This window comes from Nicotiana sylvestris, chromosome 8, assembly GCF_000393655.2.
Source record: "Nicotiana sylvestris chromosome 8, ASM39365v2, whole genome shotgun sequence".
NCBI lineage: Eukaryota > Viridiplantae > Streptophyta > Magnoliopsida > Solanales > Solanaceae > Nicotiana > Nicotiana sylvestris.
In genome coordinates, this window is record NC_091064.1 from 139,316,587 (window position 1) to 139,339,666 (window position 23,080).

Here is a 23,080-nt window from a genome sequence, read left to right on the forward strand (position 1 = left end):
GCATGGCATAGTTCGTTGTTCAAGCAATCTATTTCCGTATGAGGGTAATGCCATATTATTATTATTCTACAAGGCAGTTAATTGTTGATACTTATTCAAGTCATGCTAAGATAAGCAACTGATAAAGTGTTGATACCCAAAAAAATTTTGTATATTTTAATATGCAAAATAATTTCAAAATAGCATATGTATGCATATATAAGTAGGTCCAAACATTTTATTTTTTTTTTAATTTTTAAATCAATTTATTGCCCTATTTTATCAAGAAAAACCCAATAATTATCCACGAAATAATCATTTTTGGTGATTCATTTATTGGATTCTCATATTTACACTAAAATATAGCTAACAAAATATTTGCATATTTTTACAAATTTATTTAGTATTTTTAAAACTAAATTGCATATAATTGCAATATTGGCCTCTTTTAAGATTTAATTATAATTATATTTATAAAATTAACTCCAGTATTTTTCGTTTGATAATTACGTATTTTTAATCATTTTAGCACATTTAATTTATTTCCAGAAATTATTTTACTATTTTTTATAAAATAAATAAGGGAAGATGGCTATTTAAATGTTAGCCCATTTGCATTTCAATTTTAGCCAGATCTGAACCTCTAATTACACCCAACCTGAGGCCCAATTACCCTGACCCAAGTCCTAATCTACCCGACCCACGACCCTTTTAAATAACCCGCCCGGATCCCCTTTTAATCTTAGTCGTTGATCACTTAGATCAACGACTCACATTTTCCCCTTCCTTTTTTAACCTGAACTAACCCCTAAACCTAATCATTTTCTCATCAGTGGCTGCCCTTGAATTCCCCCTTCTCCCAATTCTCTCTCAAGCTCTTCTCAAACCCTAGCCGCCTCCCTCCTCTTCCACCCTAAAATTGCCGGAATCCATGGCTTCCAAAGCCATTAAAGGCATGCACCTGCCTCCCACGACTCCTACATGCTCGACTATTATGGTCTCAAGACCAGACCTTGAAGAAGTTTGGTCCAGACCTTGTTTTATTTCAGTGCCATGCTGTCTTCGGTTATCTTCTACATTGCTCCGGCCAGCCATGGCTATTCAAGCCTCATCTTGAGTTCTCCTGCTTAGATCAAAGACTTTCCAAGCCTTTCTCACCTTCTAGGTTCTTCTATAACCCTAACCTTCGAGGTTTCTCCCGATTATTTTAGATCCGTTGTAGATCTGTGTTTTATCTAAGCTTTTAAACGTTTTCTCAAAGTTTCTTTCAAAACTTTGCTTTCGAAACCTCTTTACCTTTTCCGATTTAGGGTTTTTGTTAAATTATTTCAAAGCTTTTCTGATTTTTAACATGTTCTACTATGTTCTTTATGTTGTTCTTCTACTGGAGTGTTCATGTTAAAAGTCTTAGTTCCTTTTGAGGTTTCTAAATATTATTTCATGTTAGTATTTGTTCGATTGCTTGTTTTTCATCTCTATGACTCGATTGATGGTAAAAACCCTAAAACTTTGGGTTCATTCGAGTCCGGAGACTATTTGCTATGTGATTTGCTGGTTCCTCACCTCTGAACTTGTTTGGTTTCAAAACACTATTTTCTTTGTACCTATTCGAGTTTCTGAAGTTGTTTCATCTATTGCTCGACTGAGTTTCGAAATCTTTGTTTCAACTTCTGTTGCTTTATGTGATCATTGGAACTGGACTACAGTTTTCAGAAAGGCTTTCTACTTGACCCTCTACATGCTTCTGATACTCTCCCCTTTCTCTATTACTAATGTTGGTGAAATTGACCTATGTGACTGTCATGTGATTATTCTCTTTGTCATGAGTTCAGCCTCGTATGCCTAATGTTTATGCACTTTTTTATATGCTAAATTTCCCTCTCAAAATAACCCTTAATTGTGGATTGATTTCAAACCTCTTTGTATAATTCTGATTGCACTCTTGTAATTGATTCTTTCCTTGTTGTATTGATTTCCCTGTCTCTTGGACCTATTTGAATACTTTCCTTTGAACTTTCGATCCCTACCTTTTCTACTCAATTTGATTAATCCCCTTACCTTGAATACATTTGTATTGGATTCTTATAGACCTTTCCTTGATTAGAGTCTGATGAACCTAGGCTCTATTACCTACTGTGTACTCGAGATACTTCCTTATTGGTCATATTCAGCCCTATGTGATTTCTTTCCTTATTTAGCAATTGCATGTTACCGTTTGATTTTAACTCCTTAATTAAAGGAAGCTCTTATACTGATTGATTTTAATTGGGACACAGTTCCATAATTATTTACTTGCCTTATTTTTCTGCCTGTTTTCGCACTATAAATACCTGGCTTTTCGTTAACACACAGACACAAAAAAAACACATAAGTTTTCTGAACTCACACTCAAAAAGTATTCTCTCTTGTTACTGGTGTTGTGGCCTGATTTCAAGTTCTGCTACCTGCTTTTACTGTATTTTGCTTCTTTGAACTGGTATGTTTTGGTTAGATTTTCAGCCTCACAATAATGTGTTTACTTAATGCTTTTACTCTCTTGTCTATCTATTGCTGGTGTTCAGTTCAGTACTTGTTTTAGCTTGCTATAATTTCCTTTCTGCATGTTCTGAATTTATTATGAATCCCAAACCCCCTACCCCAATGTGTTTGATGCCATAGTTTGCTTGAGGCATGATAGTACTGAATATTATTGTCCATGACTCAAGCTTGATCCCTGGCATCCTAACCTCTATGATTCTCTGTTGTTGTATGTTCTGGTAGGCTTGTAGGCATGCCAGCATCTCCATTGTTGTGCATGCCCAAAGCTGACCCCCCCCCCTTTGCAACTTCCTTACCCCCCGAATCCTTTTGTGTAAATTTATCAACTTACTTGTGGTTGTTTCCCTCTCCTTTATCCCCTTAGAACTCTGTTTCTGCACTTGCACTCTCTCTTAGACTTTAAGTTCTGCCCCCCCTTTTGTGAGACTTGCTTTGGGACCCATTGAGCTCCCTCTGAACTTGGACACTTGAGGGCTGGCCCTTCCACACCGCACTTGTCCCCATTCTGATGATACAATTTGGGTGTGAGTACTTCCCGGAGTCCCATTGAGGCTCTTAGGGAACTCTGACACACTCAAATTGAGAAAGGCTTTGGATCAATGGTCTTTTGAGTTGGTCTATCTCATAACTCAGAGAGGAAGTAAAGAATCAGGCCTCCTTTGGTTGTACTTTTTAAACTTTTTCTGATGTAATTTTGTTCATTCTGGCTTGTAATAATTTGTAATAAATACTTGGGGCTGGTTAGTGAAAAGGGTGGGTAACTATGTATGCAAAATGGGTAGAAATTATGCCTATAAGACTGCTATATTTCTGCATATTCAAATACATGTAGAAATCATGCATATAGGATGTTCTAAATTCTGCATATTCAAATACATATAAAAATCATGCCTATAGGTCTAGTCTAATTCTGCATATTCAAACTTCATATAGAAATCATGCCTATATGGTACTTTCAACTTCTGCATATTCAAACTACATATAGATACCATGTCTATAAGGCTTCTGCATTTCGACACCACGTCTATGAGGTTTTAAAATCAGCAATGTATAGAAAGCATGCCTATAGGAGTTTCTAATTGAATCTAATCCGCTTCACTCAATGTCAGATCTAAAAATCAGTAATCATCAGTTGCAGAACTTGTAATCAATTCGTTTAAATTCTGCCTCTTTTTTAATAATTTGAGTCTTTAACTAGTTTAATAAGTATGCATATAGGATTGCACACAGTTCATTTTTTAGTCTCATTGTCTTACCACCTTCTGAATCTAGTAGATACCATGCCTATAGGATCATTGTCCAAACACTTAGGCAAGCCTTAGGGTGATAACTATAAACTGAATCTGCTTATGTTAATCATTACAACCAGCAGGCAGGTCTGATTCGGACTTCTTATCTGAGTTATGTAATAAACTAAAACTGCCTCAGCTAATCTGTCTCCTTTGTCTTTAATTCTAATTAGACCTAAACAGTACATGTAAGTCATGTTAATCATATGCTTTCTTTGTTTAGGAAGGTATATCTGAGACCCTGTTTGTGTACATGTTTTCCCCAAAATATGCACTATGTGTTTTATATATCGCCTTAGAGTTTTTTACCTTTGAAACTACAAATAAGCCTAATATCCCTCCCATTTTAGGATTAGTAGTCCTAAGTGCCTCCGGGACTGATAGGATTGGGACAGGTAATAGCATGCAATAAGTAATCGAGACCATTCCGCGCTTTAATACCTTAACGGGGTGGGAAGGGTAGATATGGATATGATGACCACGCGATAATGTCATGTGTAGCCCCTTATTGAGGAGTGATTACCGGACATTGTGTGGGGTGATCCATATTTTTAATAACCTAGGACCCCCCTCCATTTATTCTTTATTTCTTTCTTTAATCATTTCAACTCCTACTTTTAAAAAATAGTTTTTCTAACCGTTCTTTTTTGTTCATTTTCAAACCCTTCTGGGAAACCCCCTCCTTTTGAGACTTATTTGTCTATATGTTAATTGCACCTTAATTCACAATAACTGTCTGGCCGGGAACCACACTAGTGGATTCTGAGGGGTGCCTAACACCTTCCCCTTAGAAAAATTTCAAGCTCTTACCCTATCTCTGGTTATTCAAATCGAACTCTTTTGGTGTCCTAATGCACCTTAAATCATTAGGTGGCGACTCTTCAAATGCAAACCCAGTTCCCAAAAGGAATGAGTTATCCCTCCAAATGTCATGAACCCGATTCCGCGAGGAAAAAGGGGGCGCGACAGCGTGGTGACTCTGCTGGGGATTTTTAGGCTTTTACCATTTCAGACTATTATTGTGAATTTATGTTCAATTACTTGTTTAATTTATTAAGCATTCAATTCTCCTTTTCAATTGCAAAACTGACTTGTCTTTTTGTTTCTTTCCTTTATTATTTTCCTTTACTATTGCTTTAAATTATGAAACAGTTGTATTTACAGCTTTCTTAAACGTGCAAATACGTGACAACATGTTTTTAATTATTGCATAATCATGCTCAACATCATATTCCACTCGTGCCAAACAAATCCCATAGCAACGCTTATAATGAGTGGTTGCGCTCTTCCGATATTATCACCCCCTAAATCTGGAAAAGGCGTATTTGCGGTAAAAATAGTTGATCAATGGTGTAGTCGACGGTTCCGTGCCTTTCCCCCATGAGTTGTCCGCTCAAGGGTACCAGTATAAAACCCCATAGAAACCTTACTCTGTTTAAACTGTGCATGCATCATGGTCAAACCTAGCCGAGTCAGTTATGTTGTCCGCACAATGACTCTTTAAGATAGCCTTTTCCAAAGTCCACTGGGTTTTCCCAAAACCCAAACGGACACTACCACGTTCTATGCATTAACTTGGAGAACTAAATGTTTTTATGCCAATTATTGATATTAAATAGTCAAGTCCGGTAGGGGTATGGGCCTAACCCCTTTTTGTCTTGCAGAAAAATGAGGCACGAAATCCCCAGATTCGGCATAGTCACCAACATCCACCCAAAATTGCTAAGCTGTTGGGAGGATCTTCACTCTAGTGATCAAACCCTTGTCCGCAAATATCTGAGCAACCTACCTTCTACCCTGGAAATCCAACCCAACAACAAGATCATAGAAGCTGCCACTTTGTACTGGGATTGCGAGAGATCTGTGTTCCACTTCGGGGGCATTGAAATGACACCCTTGCTAGAAGAAATAGGAGGATTGGCCGGTATACCATGGAAACTCCGGGTTTGTTAATGCTCGAGAACTGCAAGGGCAGGGGCTTCCTCAAAATGATGGGTTTGAAGAAAAATCTAGAACTGACATGTCTAAAAGAGTCATATATCCCTTTTGATTATTTGTACGAGAGGTACGGTCACAGCAAGTCCTACCGTACCTATCTTGACGACTTTGCCATTACATCACTAGGGCATATTCACCGAAGGGTCTTTGTATTCATGTTTTGTTTCCTGGGGTTGATAGTGTTTCCAATAAAGAAAGCAAGGATCCATACCAGGCTAGCTATGGTAACTAAAACTCTAATGGAGGTCATTGGTGGGCAACCATTCAGTATTGTACCCATAATCATTGCGGAAATATACCGGGCCTTAGAGAAGTGTCAACGAGGAGCCAAATACTTCGAGGGTTGCAATTTGCTACTCCAGCTTTGGCTCATGGAGCATCTCCAAAAGGGTAAGTACTGACAGAAGATTCAGCGAAGAGACTGGGATGATCATATCGTTTTCCATCATCCGAAGCGAATGAATTACATGCCCAACATGTTCGCCCAGCCAGAAGATGCCAGAGGATGGGTAGAGTTATTTGATAATCTAACCGAGGACCGGGTACAATGGATGTTCGAATGGTTCCCTACCGAGGAGTTCATTGCTCGATCAAGGGATGCACCATTTTTGATACTGATCGGTCTGAGAGGAACATACCCTTACGTCCCTCTCCGTGTTATAAGGCAAGCCGGTAGAAGCAGGTTATACCCAGGGTCGACAAGATGAGTCATTTCTGGGCTGACTTCCAGGCTGATGACAATCCTTACAAGTGCCAAGCTCAGCATATGTGGCACTGCAAGATCATCATGGAAAGAGATACCATCGATCCAGACAGGTACCATGCTGGTTGCGCTCCTTACTATTCAGGCTGGTTGGAGGATAATCATGATGGTCTGGGCCACCCAGGGCTTGCTAGGGGCCACAGGATCATAGATGAAATGGCCAAGGCACAGGTCAAATACAATCAACTACGCAAGAGGATCCGGGAGTGCGAAAGCGAGCACCGTGAGATACAAGAAGCCAACCAAAAGCTTATTGAGGAGTGGAAGAACATGGCTGTCAGTTCCAACAAATGACTGGAATACTTGGAGCAGGGCATAGTGGAGTTGGAAAGGAAATTCCTCAAAAGAATCGAAGATTGCCAAAATGTTGAAGGAAACGAGGGCGGACACCTAGCCAGAGCCTATCTATTGCTGGGACTTCGCGAGTTGGGAAAGTTGTTCGACGGAGCCAATGATGCCGAATCTGGGGAAGGTCCTTCTAGGACCAAATAGATAGGAGTTTTCTTTTGCTTTATGAAATGTAATAAGGCTGATGGCCACTAGTAACATTTTATTTCCTGTTATTTAGTGCCTATTTGGGATTCGTCTACTTTTTATCAATAAAATGAGACATTTAGCATTTTAAGTTCTCCAAATGAATTTGTCGCTAGGCCTACCATGGGCACAAAGAGGTCCCCAAATTAGGACACGATTTACATTCTTGCACTATGTGTTTAAATATCGCAACATTTTCTTATAATCCTCACTAACTTGTTACCTTTTTGTTTTTACTTTTGTTTTATTATTCCCCTCCCCAAAGGTTAGTTCGTGCACTATGGCAACATCATCTTATTCTACGAGATCCAGGGGCCCTCCACCCACTCCTCCTCTTAGTCCTGTCAAAAGCAAGAATAAAGGAAAGATGGAAGATTCGAACAACGCCAGAAAGGAGAACTCAACTGAACTGGTAGATGTCACTCATGGTCATGGTACTCTGGTTCTTAAGGAAAATGTATCCCAACTTGAACAAAAGCTGCTAAAATTCCAAGAAGAACTTGATCAAGTTTGGAATCTGGCAAACCTGTCATTTTCCCTCACCGCTCCAGATGTCAATTTCCCCAATGCTCAGAACCCCACACTTCCATAAAATATCCCGAAGCCACAGAACCATTTCACTCCTCACCACCACTGCAACACCTGCCATACTTCCAACAATGCCCCACTGCTCATCCCGGAACCCCAAAACTCCATAAATGACCACTTCCACACCCATCACAACGCCCCCATCTATGTGGAAACCATGCCACACTCCACCCAACCCATCTCAAGTACACCTGAGTCTGATGATAAAGACTCGCTTATCAGGAACTTGGCTGAGGAACTTAAGAAATTGACTAGTCGGATTCAAGGTGTTGAAGGAAGCAAGGGAATTGAGAGTCAGAACTATGAGGATCTTTGCATACAGCCCGATGTCAAACTACCCGAGGGGTACAAACCTCCTAAGTTCGAGATGTTTGATGGTACAGGGTATCCAAGAGTACATTTGAGAACATACTGTGACAAGCTGATTGGAGTAGGGAAAGACAAGAGAATCCGCATGAAGCTTTTCTTGAGGAGTCTAAAAGGAGATGCTCTATCTTGGTACATTAGCCAAGATCCGAAGAAGTGGCCAAGTTGGGTAGGCATAGCATCCGATTTTATGGATAGGTTTAGATTCAACACGGAGAATGCGCCGGATGTGTTCTACATCCAAAATCTAAAGAAGCAACCTACAGAAACGTTTCGCGAGTATGCTACTCGCTGGAGGGCCGAAGCTGCTAAAGTCAGATCTGCCTTAGAAGAGGAACATATGAACAAATTCTTTGTCCGGGCTCAGGACCCGCAGTATTATGAAAGGCTGATGATGATTGAGAGCCACAAATTTTCCGACATTATCAAGCTGGGTGAAAGGATTGAAAAAGGCATCAAAAATGGCATGGTTACGAACCTTAAGGCCTTGCAAGCTACAAATAAGGCCTTACAGTCCGGTGGTGTGTCCAAGAAAAGGGATATAGGAGCCGTAATGGTGGCATAGAGAACCAAATCTCCCATCAAATACCAAACCTATCCAATGCCTCCACTCACATATCGGCCTACTCCAAACTACCAAGCACCCTCACCCTCTTACCAAACTCCACCACCCACTTATCAATCATCTCCACCACCCATATATCAACCTATTTCACCCAGATATTCCCAACTCGCACATGTTTACCAAGCCTACAATGCTCAACCATCCCACCATCAATCACCTCCTACACGCCAAAACTTCCTTAGACCTCGACCAAATTTTGATCGTAGACCTCCTAAACAATATACAGCCATCACTGAATCCATTGACTAGCTGTACGAGAGACTCAAAGCTACTGGTTATGTCACCCCTATCCCTTCTATAACTCCTGAGAACCCTTCTCAGTGGTTAATCCAAACAAATCCTGTGCATACCATTCCAGCATGAAAGGACACATCATCGACGAATGTCATTCTCTGAAGGACAAGATCTATGCTCTGATTGACAACAAAATTATTGTGGAAAAGGAACCTGCTCCGAATGTCCGCAACAACCCTCTTCTAGACCATAAGGGTGGGGGAGTTCACATGATTGAAATAGAGGATGATTGGGATCCCAAGGGGTCTATCAGGTTGATCGCAGAAGGTGATGACCCAAAGAAGCCAGTAGTTACTCTTAATCCAATCGTGGTCCAGATTCAACCCTCGGGGAACACCAAGGTAAATATGTCCGTGCCACTTGAGTTTGAAACAACGTCATCTACAAAGACACTAGTGCCAATTGAGGTCGAATTCGTGTCTCCAACAAATGCACCTACACCATTCGAAGTTGCAGTTTTACCACCCAAGGGTCATGCTCCATTTGAGGTAAAGATGGCCACGCCGATCCCAGTGGTGATGTCGACCGTGACACCATTCCACACAAAGGCTATACCATGGGACTATACAGCTAAGGCAAGGAGTAAAGGCAAGGTTAGGTTCAAGGAAACTATTGCCGCACAAGGTATGACGAGAACTGGTAAGGTCTATACCCCGGAACACCAAGTCAAGCAAGTATGCCTCCAATCGATCACCCATCATTGAGACGGGTCCAGACGATCTTTGGAGAAAGATATAGGCCAAGGAATACTCGGTCATCGACTAGTTGAACAAAACACCGGCGTAGATCTCCATACTTGCTTTGCTACAAAATTCTGAGGCACACAAGAATGCTCTGTTGAGGGTGCTAAGTGAAGCATACGTGCCAAGCAACATTACTAGCGGAGAAATGGCTAACATGGTCGGACAAGTATTGGAAAGTCACAAAATTACTTTTCATGAGGATGAGCTACCACCTGAAGGGTTGGGTCACAACAACGCACTGCACATCACTGTGCAATGCGAGGACTATTTTATCACCAGGATCTTGGTCGACGGGGATTCTAGTTTCAATATTTGTCCAATGGTAACACTCAAGAAGTTGGGTAAGGGACTGCACGAGATAAAGGACGGAGCTATCAACGTGAAAGCTTTCGATGGTTCCCAAAGGTCCACCATTGGGGAGATTAGTCTGTGTTTGCAAATGGGGCCAACTTGGTTCGATGTTGATTTCCAGGTGATAGACGTGCCGACATCTTACAATCTACTATTAGGACGGCCATGGATTCATGCTACTGGGGCCGTAGTATCAACACTACATCAGGCGGTAAAGTTTGAATGGAATCACCGGGAGGTGATCATTCACGGCGACGGTAGCAACCCTATATACAGTCGCCAGACCATTCCATCAATCAAAAGGAGAAAGAAGCTAGGTGGAGAGACTTACCATCACATTGAATGGGTGAATGTTGTTGACAAAGACAAATGGTGGGATAACAAGATCGAGATTATACTGAATTGGAGTGGGTACGAACCTGGCAAGGGGCTTGGCAAGAACCTCCAAGGAATCACTAAGCCCATAAAACTCAAGAAACATGGCACCACTTTCGGTCTGGGATATGAGTACACCTGGGAAGAATTCAGCAATTGGTCGCCACCATGGCACGGTCCTTACTATCCGCTGGAGCAGCCAATACCACATTTGGAGCAGACTTTCCAACCGGCCAATGTTAACTATGGGTTAGAAGAAGAGAAAGCACTGGCAGTTGTGAAAAACTTGTTCTTAGAGGACAATGACATGGATTGTTGTGTTGTTCTCGAGGAGGAGGGGGAGTAAGGCCCTTCCATACAGGCCGTAAGTAGAGGAGCACGCCTCAATAACTGGACCATCAGGACAACCAAGGCACGACGAGCCTTGGGGTAGCAAGTTGAGAATAGGCCTAAGTCTAAGTCTAACCTGGACGAAACAGAAGCTGTTAACCTGGGAAATGCAGAAAATATCAAAGAAACACAAATCAGCATCCACTTATCACCGTCAAAAAAGAAAGAATACACGGAATTTCTAAGGGAATATGAGGACATATTCGCCTGGTCGTATGATGACATGACTGGCCTAAGTACGTCTATTATGGCTCATAAGCTGCCAACTAACCCAACATGCCCGCTGGTAAAGCAAAAGCTCAGGAAATTCAAGCCTTATATGAGTCTGAAAATCAAGGAAGAAGTCACCAAGCAGGTCAAAGCTAAGGTTCTCAGGGTAGTAGAATATCCGACATGGTTAGCCAATGTTGTGCCAGTACCAAAGAAGGACGGGAAGGTCAGAGTCTGTGTCGACTACCGGGATCTCAACTGGGCCAATCCAAAAGACGACTTCCCCTAACCAAACATACACATCCTGATTGACAATTGCGCCAAACATGAGTTGCAATCATTTGTAGATTGTTTCGCTGGGTATCATCAGATCTGGATGGATGAAGAAGATGTTGTGAAAACGGCTTTCATTACGTTGTGGGGAATGTATTGTTACAAGATGATGTCGTTTGGGTTAAAGAATGCGAGGGCCACCTACATGAGGGCCATGACTACCATTTTTCATGATATGATACACAAGGAGATAGAGGTGTACATAGATGATGTTATTGTCAAGTCCAAGAAAGCCACTGATCACATGAAAGATTTGAGGAAGTTTTTCAACAGACTGCGAAGGGACAACCTGAAACTGAATCCCGCAAAATGTGCATTTGGGGTTCCTGCCGGAAAACTACTTGGGTTTATTGTGAGTCCCCGAGGAATAGAACTAGATCCATCAAAGGTCAAAGCTATTCAAGAATTTCCACTACCAAAGAACAAGAAGGACGTGATGAGTTTCTTGGGGTGACTCAATTACATCGGCCGATTCATAGCACAATCTACAGTTATCTGTGAGTCAATCTTTAAGATGTTGAAGAAGGACGCCGCTAACAGATGTACTAATGACTGCCAAAAAGCTTTCCATAGAATCAAGGAGTACCTATCAACACCACCGGTTTTGGTCCCGCCCAAACCAGGTAGACCTCTATTACTCTACCTTGCAGTATTGGATGTAGCATTCGATTGTGTTCTGGGACAGAATGATGAAACAGGGAGGAAAAAGCAGGCCATTTATTATCTTAGTAAGAAGTTCACCCCATACGAGGCCCGGTATTCTCTGTTAGAGCGCACATGTTGTGCTTTGACTTGGGTAGCTCAGAAGCTGAGGCACTACTTCTGTGCTTGCACTACATATCTCATATCAAGGATGGATCCTTTAAAGTACATCTTTCAGAAGCCCATTCCCACTGGCAAGCTAGCCAAGTGGTAAATCCTATTAAGTGAATTTGACATTGTCTACGTGACTCAGAAGGCAATCAAGGGACATGCACTAGTAGATCACCTTGTTGAAAATCCCGTGGACGGAGAGTACGAACCCTTGAAAACGTACTTTCCCTACGAAGAAGTATCGTTCATAGGAGAAGATATTGTATAATCCTATGATGGTTGGAGAATGTTTTTCAATAGAGCAGCAAATTTCAAAGGAGTTGGCATAGGAGCAGTCCTAGTATCGGCAACCGGTCAGCATTACCCGGTGTCTGCCAAACTCAGATTCCCGTGCACCAATAACATGGCCGAATACGAAGCTTGCATCTTAGGGCTCAAGATGGCCATCGACATGAACATTCAAGAATTGCTAGTGATTGGAGATTTAGACTTGCTTATACATCAGGTCCGAGAAGAGTGGGCAACCAAGAACTCTAAGATACTCTCCTATTTGAAACTCTAAGAACTCTAAGAACTCAACGCAAAGGAAGCATCCAAGATACTAGAGGAAATTCACGCTAGGACCTGCGGTCCACATATGAATGGCTTTGTCTTAGCAAAGAAGATACTCCGAGCTGGTTACTTTTGGATGACTATGGAGACGAACTGCATCCAGAATGTCCGGAAATGCCATCGCTGCCAGATACATGCATACATGATAAAGGTACCTCCGAATGAGCTTATTCCACAAGCTCGCCATGGTCGTTCACCGCCTAGGGAATGGACGTTATTGGACAAATCGAGCCTGCTACTTCCAATGGGCACAGGTTCATCCTGGTAGCGATTGACTATTTCACCAAATGGGTCGAAGCGGCATCTTACAGAGCAGTAACTAAGAAAGTCCTGGCAGACTTTGTCTGTGACCGCATTGTTTGTCGATTCGTAATTCTAGAGTCAATCATCATTGATAATGGCTCAATCCTCAACAGTGGCTTAATGAAAGCTATGTGTGAAACCTTCAAAATCAGACACAAGAATTCCACAGCCTATAGGCCGCAGATGAATGGAGCTGTAGAGGCTGCCAACAAGAATATCAAGAAGATACAAAGGAAAATGATATAGAAGCATAAGCAGTGGCATGAAAAGTTATCATTTCCTCTGTTGGTGTATCGCACCACAGTCCGCACATCAACCAGGGCGACCCCCTATATGCTGGTTTATGGTACAAAAGTTGTCATTCCCGTCGAGGTGGAAACTCCTTCATTAAGAATCATACAGGAAGCAGAGCTAGACGATGCAGAATGGGTAAAGAATCATTACGAGCAGCTAGCTCTTATAGATGGAAAGAGAATGAATGTAGTTTGCCATGGTCAGCTTTATCAGAACAGGATGTCCAGAGCCTTCAACAAAAGAGTCAAGCCGAGACAGTTCACACTGGGGCAGTTGGTGTTAAAGAAAATTTTCCTGCATCAAGATGAAGCCAAAGGGAAGTTCTCTCCCAACTGGAAAGGATCGTACATGGTTCAACGGGTTCTAACAGGAGAAGCCCTCACACTTGCAGAAATGGACGGAGAAGTCTGGCCAAAGCCGATCAATTCAGATGCAGTGTCACGCCCCAACCTCGGGAGGCGCGACCGGCGCTTAATCGAGTGAACCCAACTGAGCAAGCCTCATCAAACACTACCCATCCAACTCAATATGAATATGGAAACCATGTTTTCATTTATTTAGACAAGGAAAAATAGTACATTCAACATTTTAGTTCATTTTATATCACAACATTAAATCGTAGTTAAGTGTCCAAGACTCCATACAATTATAGTTTAAAAGAAAGCAAGAGTACAAGGTTACAACATGGTTCATTGACCTATCCAATACCCATACATAACCCACACAAACGTCTATAGAGCCTCTAAGGATACAAAAGACAGTGATAACAACGCCGGCAACAAGGCCCCGGCTATACCTCAAAATGGATGTCTATAACAAAGGTGTACCACATGACCCCTTGAAGGAGGAAGGGGCTCACCAAGATTTTGAGAAAAGGATGCTCTGCTACACACGATCGGCACTATCCGCTATGGAGCCACCTACATTCATTTAAAAATGTAGCGCCCCCGATAAAAGGGACGTTAGTGCCATAGAATAGTACTAGTATGTATAACTAAACACCATCAAATTAGAAAGAACTTTCATACACAAATAAGGAAATCACAGGTATCACTCCAAAGCTTTAAACGATCACAACATTATCAACATGAAAGAATTACACAACCTTCACATCATGTTTCCATAGCCTTTAGTTGGGCATTTCATACTGTTCCACATCGTTCACATTACCACCGCTATCTTGAGCGGAGTACGATCTAGACCCGATCGGCTAGGCCATCTCCCGGAGACATTACCAATATTCTATTCACACTTTCAAGTTTCAATCATCAATGCACAACCGCCATGTGTATATGTCATGGCGTCTGATCACAGCCCGATAGGCTAGGCCGCCTTACCGAGGTGTTACCATTTTCCATTATTCATCCCACTCCAATCTTTGGTTACACATGTATTAGTTTACTGGCACTTGGGGCCACAATTTTCACATTCCATAATTCACGTTTCACAATATTCCCATTTTCAACATTAGGTTTGTAATTCAAGAGAGTATGGCACACAAGAGCAAATAAGGTTGTAGGCGTAGATGAACTTCATGTAAATGGCACAACAACGCACTTCAATTTCAATCTAAGGTCTAAGCATTTCGATACATGATTCATAGTCCTTGCACCTTTTCAAATTATCAAGAATAGCACGTTGATCAATTTGAGACACAGTCTCCATGCATATAAGGTTGCAACACCAAGTCAAGTGAAATATCAATCAATACAACAATTCAATTTAATCTTACCGTACTCACACAACCAACGGTGAAGCTCAATTTCTAAAAGACGGGGTTTTAGCCATACATACCTCAATAAAGCTTTCCTTATTCCTTACAAAATTTCGGAACTTTTAGAACTTCGATCTATTGTGTAAGAATTACAAATTAAACTAAGAATTAGAGACGAGATTGAGATTCTAGCTTGTTTTGAGCATACTATCAAACACTAAAGGTGCATTGTAATCTTAGGCCCTTTTGAGAGAAATTTCTATCATTTTATACCCCTCTTCCTTTCTTTTTAGTTCACTACCTCCCAATATTCTATGGTGTGATATGCATGCAAGAAATTTATTCTTATACCCATGAATTACTTCACTAGTGATCCCTTATTGCTAAGCATAGGAACATGAGTTGAGGTAATGAAATCTTACCTCTTGGGATGAAGATTTAGGTGCCCTCACTTGATTATCTTCAAAGAGTTGGCAAGGTTTCATGGAGTAACTTGATGGGAAGCACTTCCCTCTCTAGGACCCTCTCTCTCTCTCTAAAAGCATCAAGAAATATGCTCAAAATAAGCTATAACACCGAATATATCGATAAGGGGTCGGGTTTAAAATTAAGAAAATTGGAGCCCCGAGTCAGCTCTGCGATCGCAAAAGTGGAAATTTGGCCTGCATAATGGACCGCAAAAGTGTTTCCTAAATCTGAACATTCTATTTGTGTATGCAGCAAAAATGCGGTCCGCATACTCGTTATGCGGTTGCATAATGCACCGCAGAATTGCTCCTTACAAAATCCCAAGGAAATTATGCGACGACTATGTGGTCCGCATATCGGTTATGCGATCGCATAATGGACCGCATATTTAACCTCAAATTTTACCAACACACTGACTCACTTTGCGGCGATTATGCGGTCCGCATACCTGATATGCAACCGCATTATCGACCGTAGAATCGTATTTTCTGAAAAACATTATTTCTTGACTTTTTATAGCATAGATCATTCCAAAAAGGTCCGAACCGCGGCTCGCAAGCTCGCCTCGAAGAATTTTACGCATCTCTAACACATGATCCTAATTGTCACTACGAGCTTTTGGGTTTAGGGTAGAAATTTTTCATGGGGCCTCACATCCTCCCCCACTTAAGATCATTCGTCCTCGAATGAGGATCAAGGTTCGCTTATCAGCGATCTCTATGCAACCTACTGCTTACATACTATTAGTCTCCAAATTTGGTCAACTTCCTGAATTTCCGAAAATTTTGCCAGAGTTTCCTTTGTATCTAGGCCTTATCCACCTGTCAGAGAGCCCCAGAACATATCCTAACAGCATAACCATATTTCATAAATATAACATAACTTGTACAATCATCAACCATGGCCGCATAGGCAACATTTTACCAAAAAGGGGACAGTTTTACATAGATCAAGTCTAAAGTTAAGAGTTCATAGGAGCTAAATGCATAAAAGCTATTACATGACTATTCAAACAAATGTGGATACTTCCTTTTCATTTCATCCCCGGCTTCCCAAGTGGCTTTCTCAACTTGCTGGTTCCGCCATAATACTTTCACGGATGCAATTTCCTTATTTCTCAATTTCGAACCTGCCTATCAAGAATGGCAATTGGAACTTCTTCATATGGCAGTTCTTCATTTACCTCCATAGTTTCAACTGGCATAATAGTGTACGGATCTCCCACTACCTTCCTCGACATGGACACATGAAAGACCGGGTGTACTAATGACATTTCGGGTGGTAGCTCGAGCTTGTATGCCACCTGACCAATCCTCTGAATGATTCTGTATGGTCCGACATACCTCGGACTCAATTTTCCCTTCTTTCCAAATCGCATGATGCACTTCATAGGGGAAGCCTTCAGAAATACCCAATCATCTTCTTTGAATTCTAAATCTCTACGACGCACATCCGAATAGGATTTTTGGCGACTCTGAGCAGTTTTCAATCTCTTCTTAATAATCTTGACTTTCTCCATGGCCTGATGCACGAGGTCTGGCCCTATCATTCCGCTTCTCCAACCTCGAACCACCCAATTGGTGACCTACATCTCCTACCATACAGTGCTTCGAATGGTGCCATCTGGATACTAGTGTGGAAGCTGTTGTTGTAAGAAAATTCTATGAGTGGAAAATGGTCATCCCAACTACCCTTGAAATCAAGAGTACAAGCGCGCAACATGTCTTCAAGCGTCTGAATAGTCCCCTCTGCTTGACCATCGGTTTGTGGATGAAAAGTTGTACTAAGATTTACCTGCGTACCCAAACCTTGCTGATACCTCTTCCAAAAGTTGGCTGTGAACTGAGCCCCTCGATCTGAAATGATTGAGACTGGAGTGCCATGTAACCTGACTATTTCTTTGATATACAACTGAGCATATCGTTCCGCTGTATCGGTAGATTTGACTGGTAGGAAGTGCGCTGACTTTGTCGATCAACAATCACCCAAATTGAGTCGAACTTGCGCGGAGTGCGTGGTAACCCTACCACAAAGTCCATGTTGATCATCTCCCATTTCCACATTGGAATTTCTATGCCTTGAGCCAATCTACTGGGCCTTTGGTGTTCGGCCTTTACTTGCTGACAATTCGGACATTTTGCCACAAAGTCCGCCACATCTATCTTAATGTTATTCCACCAATAAATTTCCTTGAGATCATGATACATTTTCGTGGAACCTGGGTGCACGGAATACCTGGAAGTGTGAGCTTCTTCCATGATCCTTTCCCGAAGACCGTCGATATCAGGAACACATAGGCGGTCTTGGTACCGTAGGGTACCATCATTCATGCCAAAAGAAAAGGTTATGGTTTTGTGTTTGAGAATCCCCTCATTCAGTTGTGGTAACAAAGGATCCACAAATTATTTCTCTTTCACCTCTGCCACAAGCGATGATTCAGCCCTATTTTGCACTATTACCCCTCCTTCATTAGAGTTCGCAAGGCGAACTCCCAAACTAGCCAACTGGTGAACCTCCCTGGCCAATGGCCTCTGATGGGCCTCCAAATGAGCTAAACTTCCCATGGATTTTCGATAAGTGTACCTGCCACAACATTAACCTTTCCTGGGTGATAGAGAATATCAATGCCATAGTCCTTGAGTAACTCTAGCCATCTTCTTTGCCTCAGATTCAACTTTTTCTGCTTGAAAATCTATTGAAGGCTCTTATGATCCGTAAATACATCCACATGGACCCCATACAAATAATGTCACCAAATCTTTAGCGCAAACACCACAATTGTCAGCTCTAAGTCATGGGTTGGATAGTTCTTCTCATGATTCTTGAGTTGCCTAGAAGCATAGGCTAAAACCTTGTCGTGTTGCATTAACACACACTGAAGCCCGACTCTCGAAGCATCGCAATACACTACAAACTCCTTTGTACCCTCTGGCAGCGCTAACACCGGTGTTGTTGTCAATCTTGACTTCAGTTCTTGGAAACTCTTTTCACAAGCATTGGACCACTGGAATTTAACTATTTTCTACGTCAATTTAGTCAATGGAGAGGCAAGAGTAGAAAACCCCTCCACAAACCCCATGTAGTACCCAGCCAAGCCTAAGAAACTGCGAATTTTAGTTGGAGTGGTAGGTCTAGGCCAATTCTTCACTACTGCAATCTTTTGAGGATCAACCAGAATTCCTTCCCTGGAAATGACATGGCCCAAGAACGCAACAGATTCAAGCCAGAATTCACATTTCGAAAATTTTGCATACAATTGATGTTGTTGAAGAGTCTACAAAACTGCCCTGAGATGGGCAGCATGGTCCTCCCGACTTCAGGAATACACAAGGATATCATCAATAAACACTATCACAAAGGAGTCTAGAAAGGGCTTGAAGACTCGATTCATAAGATCCATGAAAGCTGTCGGGGCATTTGTTAGCCCAAAAGACATTACCATAAATTCAAAGTGCCCATACTGAGTTCTGAAGGCTATTTTTGGAATATCCTGCTCCCTTATCTTCAATTTATGGTACTCGGACCGCAAGTCAATCTTTGAGAAACATGTAGCACCTTGCAATTGATCAAACAAGTCATCTATTCTTGGCAAAGGATATTTTCTTTTGATTGTGACCTTGTTGAGTTGCCGGTAGTCAATACACATACGCAGCGATCCATGTTTCTTTCTTACAAACAAGACCGGTGCACCCCATGGTGACACACTCGGCCGGATGAAACCCTTCTCTAGCAAATCCTTCAATTGTTCCTTTAGCTCTTTCAGTTCTACCGGTTCCATTCTGTAAGGTAGAATTGATATAGGTTGCGTGCCTGGTATCATATCGATCCCAAAATCAATTTCCCTGTCCGGTGGAATCCTAGGGAGTTCATCTGGAAAGACGTCCGGAAATTCATTCACAACTGGTACAAACTCAAAGCTAAGTGCCTCCGCATTGGTGTCTGTGACCCGAACTAGATGATAGATACACCCCTTCTTGATCATCTTCGCGGCCTTAAGGTAGGAAATAAACCGACCTCTAGGCACTACATTATCTCCCTTCCATTCAATAACGGGCTCATTAGGAAATTCAAGCATAATGGTTCTAGTTGGACGATCAAGTTTGGCAAAGCATGAATAAAGCCAATCCATTCCCATTATTACATCAAAGTCGACCATCCTTAACTCAATAAGATCAGTCGTGGTATCTCTACCCCATACCATAACAACACATCCTCTATAAACTCGAGCAGCTGTAATAGACTCACTAACTGGGGTAGACACCAAAAAAGGCTTATGGAGATGATCCGGCTCTATCCCAAATCCCATAGCAACAAAAGGGGTAACATAGGACAAGGTGGAACCAAGGTCAATAAGTGCATACACATCATGAGATCGGACAGTCAGAACACCTGTAACAACATCTGGAGAAGCCTCTGTAGTCTGGCGACCACTCATAGCATAAAATCAGTTGGATCCTCCTGAACTCTGCACACCACCCTAGCTGCACCACACCCGCGGGTGCTGGGGTACCTCGAGCTGGGGAGGGGGATGAAGATATAGCAGCTGCCTGGCTGGATGACTGAGCTATGCCCCTACCCGCTCCCTGGTGGGATGCACGACAATGTCTCTGAATATGACCCCTCATCCCACAATTCAGTAAAATTTTCATTTCCCCCGCAATTGGAAACTAGAGAAGAATTTTGAGGAGGACCCTCAAAATTCCAAAGTTGATTTCAGCCAATCACTGCAAGCAGCAGTCAGAAACATCAACCCATTAAACTAGGATAGAATTTTGAGGAGGACCATCAAACTTTCATAGCAAGAGAGGTTGCAATGTCTTGAACCACGTCACAGTCGTCGGTTCATCTAAAAACTATTTTAATTATGTACTTGTGTCATGTTTTTACTAAGCCATGCATGTTTATTGACGAAAATTGTTTGTTTAGCAACGTTACCCCAATGATACATACAGTGGCACTAGATCAAAGCCAAGCAGGCGGGGACACGAACTAACCTCCCCTTTACAAAACTCACGATTTTTCTTTGGATACAGGCACTTGAGCTGCAAAATCATCAAATATACTATACACTCACGAGACAAACATTGTTCAGGAATACAACTCTCAAAACCGTTGCACTTACTCATAGTTTCTATCTGCAGGCACAATGTCCCTAGCAGTCATAATATTGCAATCCGCGATTAGCTAAGAAAATGCTATTACCATTTGCCCTTTTATTTCTTGCATAAGTCTACCCTTCTGCCTTCCGAGACTAAGCTCTGTCTCCATCTGCATTTCTGCATTGCATAAGGCTAACATTCTGCCTTCCGAGATTAAGCTCTACCTCCATTTGCATCTGCATGGCTGAAAGATTGCCACCTCTACATTTGTATGGCTGAAAGATCGCTGCCTTATTTACATTTGCATGGCTGAAAGATCTCTACCTCTACATTTGCGTGGCTGAAAGATCGCCGCCTTATTTACATTTGCATGGCTGAAAAATCGTCACCTCTATATTTGCATGGCTGAAAGATCGCCACATTTACATTCACATGGCTGAAAGATCGCCACCTCTACATTTGCATGGCTGAAAGATCGCCACCTTATTTACATTTGCATGGCTGAAAGATCGCCACCTTATCTACATTTGCATGGCTGAAAGATCGCCACCTTTACATTAGCATGGCTAAAAGATTGCCACCTCTACATTTGCATGGCTGAAAGATCGCCGCCTTATTTACATTTGCATGGCTAAAAGATCACCACCTTATTTACGTTTACATTGGCTGAAAGATCGCCACCTTATTTACATTTGCATGGCTGAAAGATCGCCACCTTATTTACATTGCATCTCATCGGCTGAAAGATCGCCACCTACTGCATCTCATGGGCTGAAAGATCGCCAAATCATCCAAAGACGTCATTGTTTGGAGGCACCATTTTCATAGCCCGAGAACGCCATGTCATAGCCTAAGGATCCTTTTTAATTTTTGCATATCATTATTCAAAGGCATCATAGTTCAGAGGCATCATTCTCAAAGACCGAGAGCATCATTTCATGGCCTACGAATCCTTTATTACATGCTTCATGGCCCAGGACATCATGGTCTAAGGACGTCATCCTAACCGTCCGAAGACAAACATTCATGGTCCGATGGGAATTTGCATCATGTTTAAATTTACGCACAATATACTCTTGTGTTGCTTATTTGCAAGTGAACCGGCGAGCAACGGACATCTCGGCAGGAGTGATCCCGCTCCAGTTCCCGCAGCCCTTTAACCATTCACCCCGTCCTCAATATTGCGGCCGTTCTTGAAAAGTCTCCATCGGCCTACTCCGCCGACGGATCCAGAATTACATATGGCCTGATTCTTGTAAGACCAAGGATATGTAGGCAGCTCGGAAACCATAGCACTGCCTAAGCCTCCTCGAAACATTTGTTCGGTCAAAATTGGCCATCATATTTTTACCCGACAACTCTTTTATCCTTCCCGGGTAAAGAGGGGCAACTGTTGATATCCAATTTTTTTCTGTATATTTTAATATGCAAAATACTTTCAAAATATTTTTAAATCAATATATTGCCCTATTTTATCACGAAAAACCCAATAATTATCCCTGAAATTATCATTTTTGGTGATTCATTTAATGGATTCTCATACTTATACTAAAATATAGCTAACATAATTTTTGCATATTTTTACAAATTTATTTAGTATTTTTAAAACTAAATTGCATATAATTGCAATATTGGCCTCTTTTAAGATTTTATTGTAATTATATTTGTGAAATTGACTCCAGAATTTTTCATTTGATAATTATGTATTTTTAATCATTTTAGTACTTTTAATTTATTTCCAGAAATTATTTTACTATTTTTTATAAACTAAATAAGGGAAAATGGCTATTTAAATTTTAGCCCATTTTCATTTCAATTTTAGCCAGATCTGAACATCTAATTAGACCCAACCTGAGGCCCAATTACCCTGACCCAAGTCCTAATCTACCCGACCTACGACCCTTTTAAATAACCCGCCCGGATCCCCTTTTAATCCCAGCCGTTGATCACTTAGATCAACGGCTCACATTTGCACCTACCTTTTTTAACCTGAACTAACCCCTAAACCTAATCATTTTCTCATCTGTGGCTGCCCTTGAATTCCCCCTTCTCCCAATTCTCTCTCAAGCTCCTCTCAAACCCTAGCCGCCTCCATCTGCTTCCACCCTAAAATCGCTGGAATCCATGGCTTCCAAAGCCATTAAAGGCCTGTACGTGCCTCCTACGACTCCTACATGCTCGACTATTATGGTCTCAAGACTAGACCTTGAAGAAGTTTGGTCCAGACCTTGGTTTATTTCAGTGCCATGCTATCTTCGGTCACCTTCGACCTTGCTCCGGCCAGCCATGGCTATTCAAGCCTGATCTTGACTTCTCCTGCTTAGATTAATGAATTTCCAAGCATTTCTCACCTTCTGGGTTCTTCTGGAGCCCTAACCTTTGAGGTTTCTCCCGATTCTTT

The 23,080-nt window shown here is 41.7% G+C and overlaps 1 protein-coding gene across 1 annotated transcript; it reads right to left on the reverse strand.

Moving 5' to 3' along the window:
- Window positions 1-17,982: 17,982 nt before the first annotated feature.
- On the reverse strand, window positions 17,983-20,015 carry LOC138875746 (uncharacterized). Its single transcript, XM_070154609.1, has 3 exons — window positions 19,020-20,015; window positions 18,334-18,584; window positions 17,983-18,163 (listed from the first exon to the last, which is right to left on the reverse strand). The coding sequence occupies exons 1-3, from the start codon at window positions 20,013-20,015 to the stop codon at window positions 17,983-17,985; spliced, it is 1,428 nt and encodes a 475-aa protein (XP_070010710.1).
- Between the last annotated feature and the right edge of the window lie 3,065 nt (window positions 20,016-23,080).

Excerpts from the sequence above, each read along its gene's own strand:
- LOC138875746 (XM_070154609.1), bottom strand. The coding sequence starts at position 20,015 with ATGAGTGGTCGCCAGACTACAGAGGCTTCTCCAGATGTTGTTACAGGT. Across the intron at positions 18,585-19,019 it reads ATGGGCACTTTGAATTTATG|TGGTCCAATGCTTGTGAAAA; the intron begins GTAATGTCTTTT and ends GTTAAATTCCAG. Across the intron at positions 18,164-18,333 it reads GTGTTTGCGCTAAAGATTTG|GTACACTTATCGAAAATCCA; the intron begins GTGACATTATTT and ends ATGTTGTGGCAG.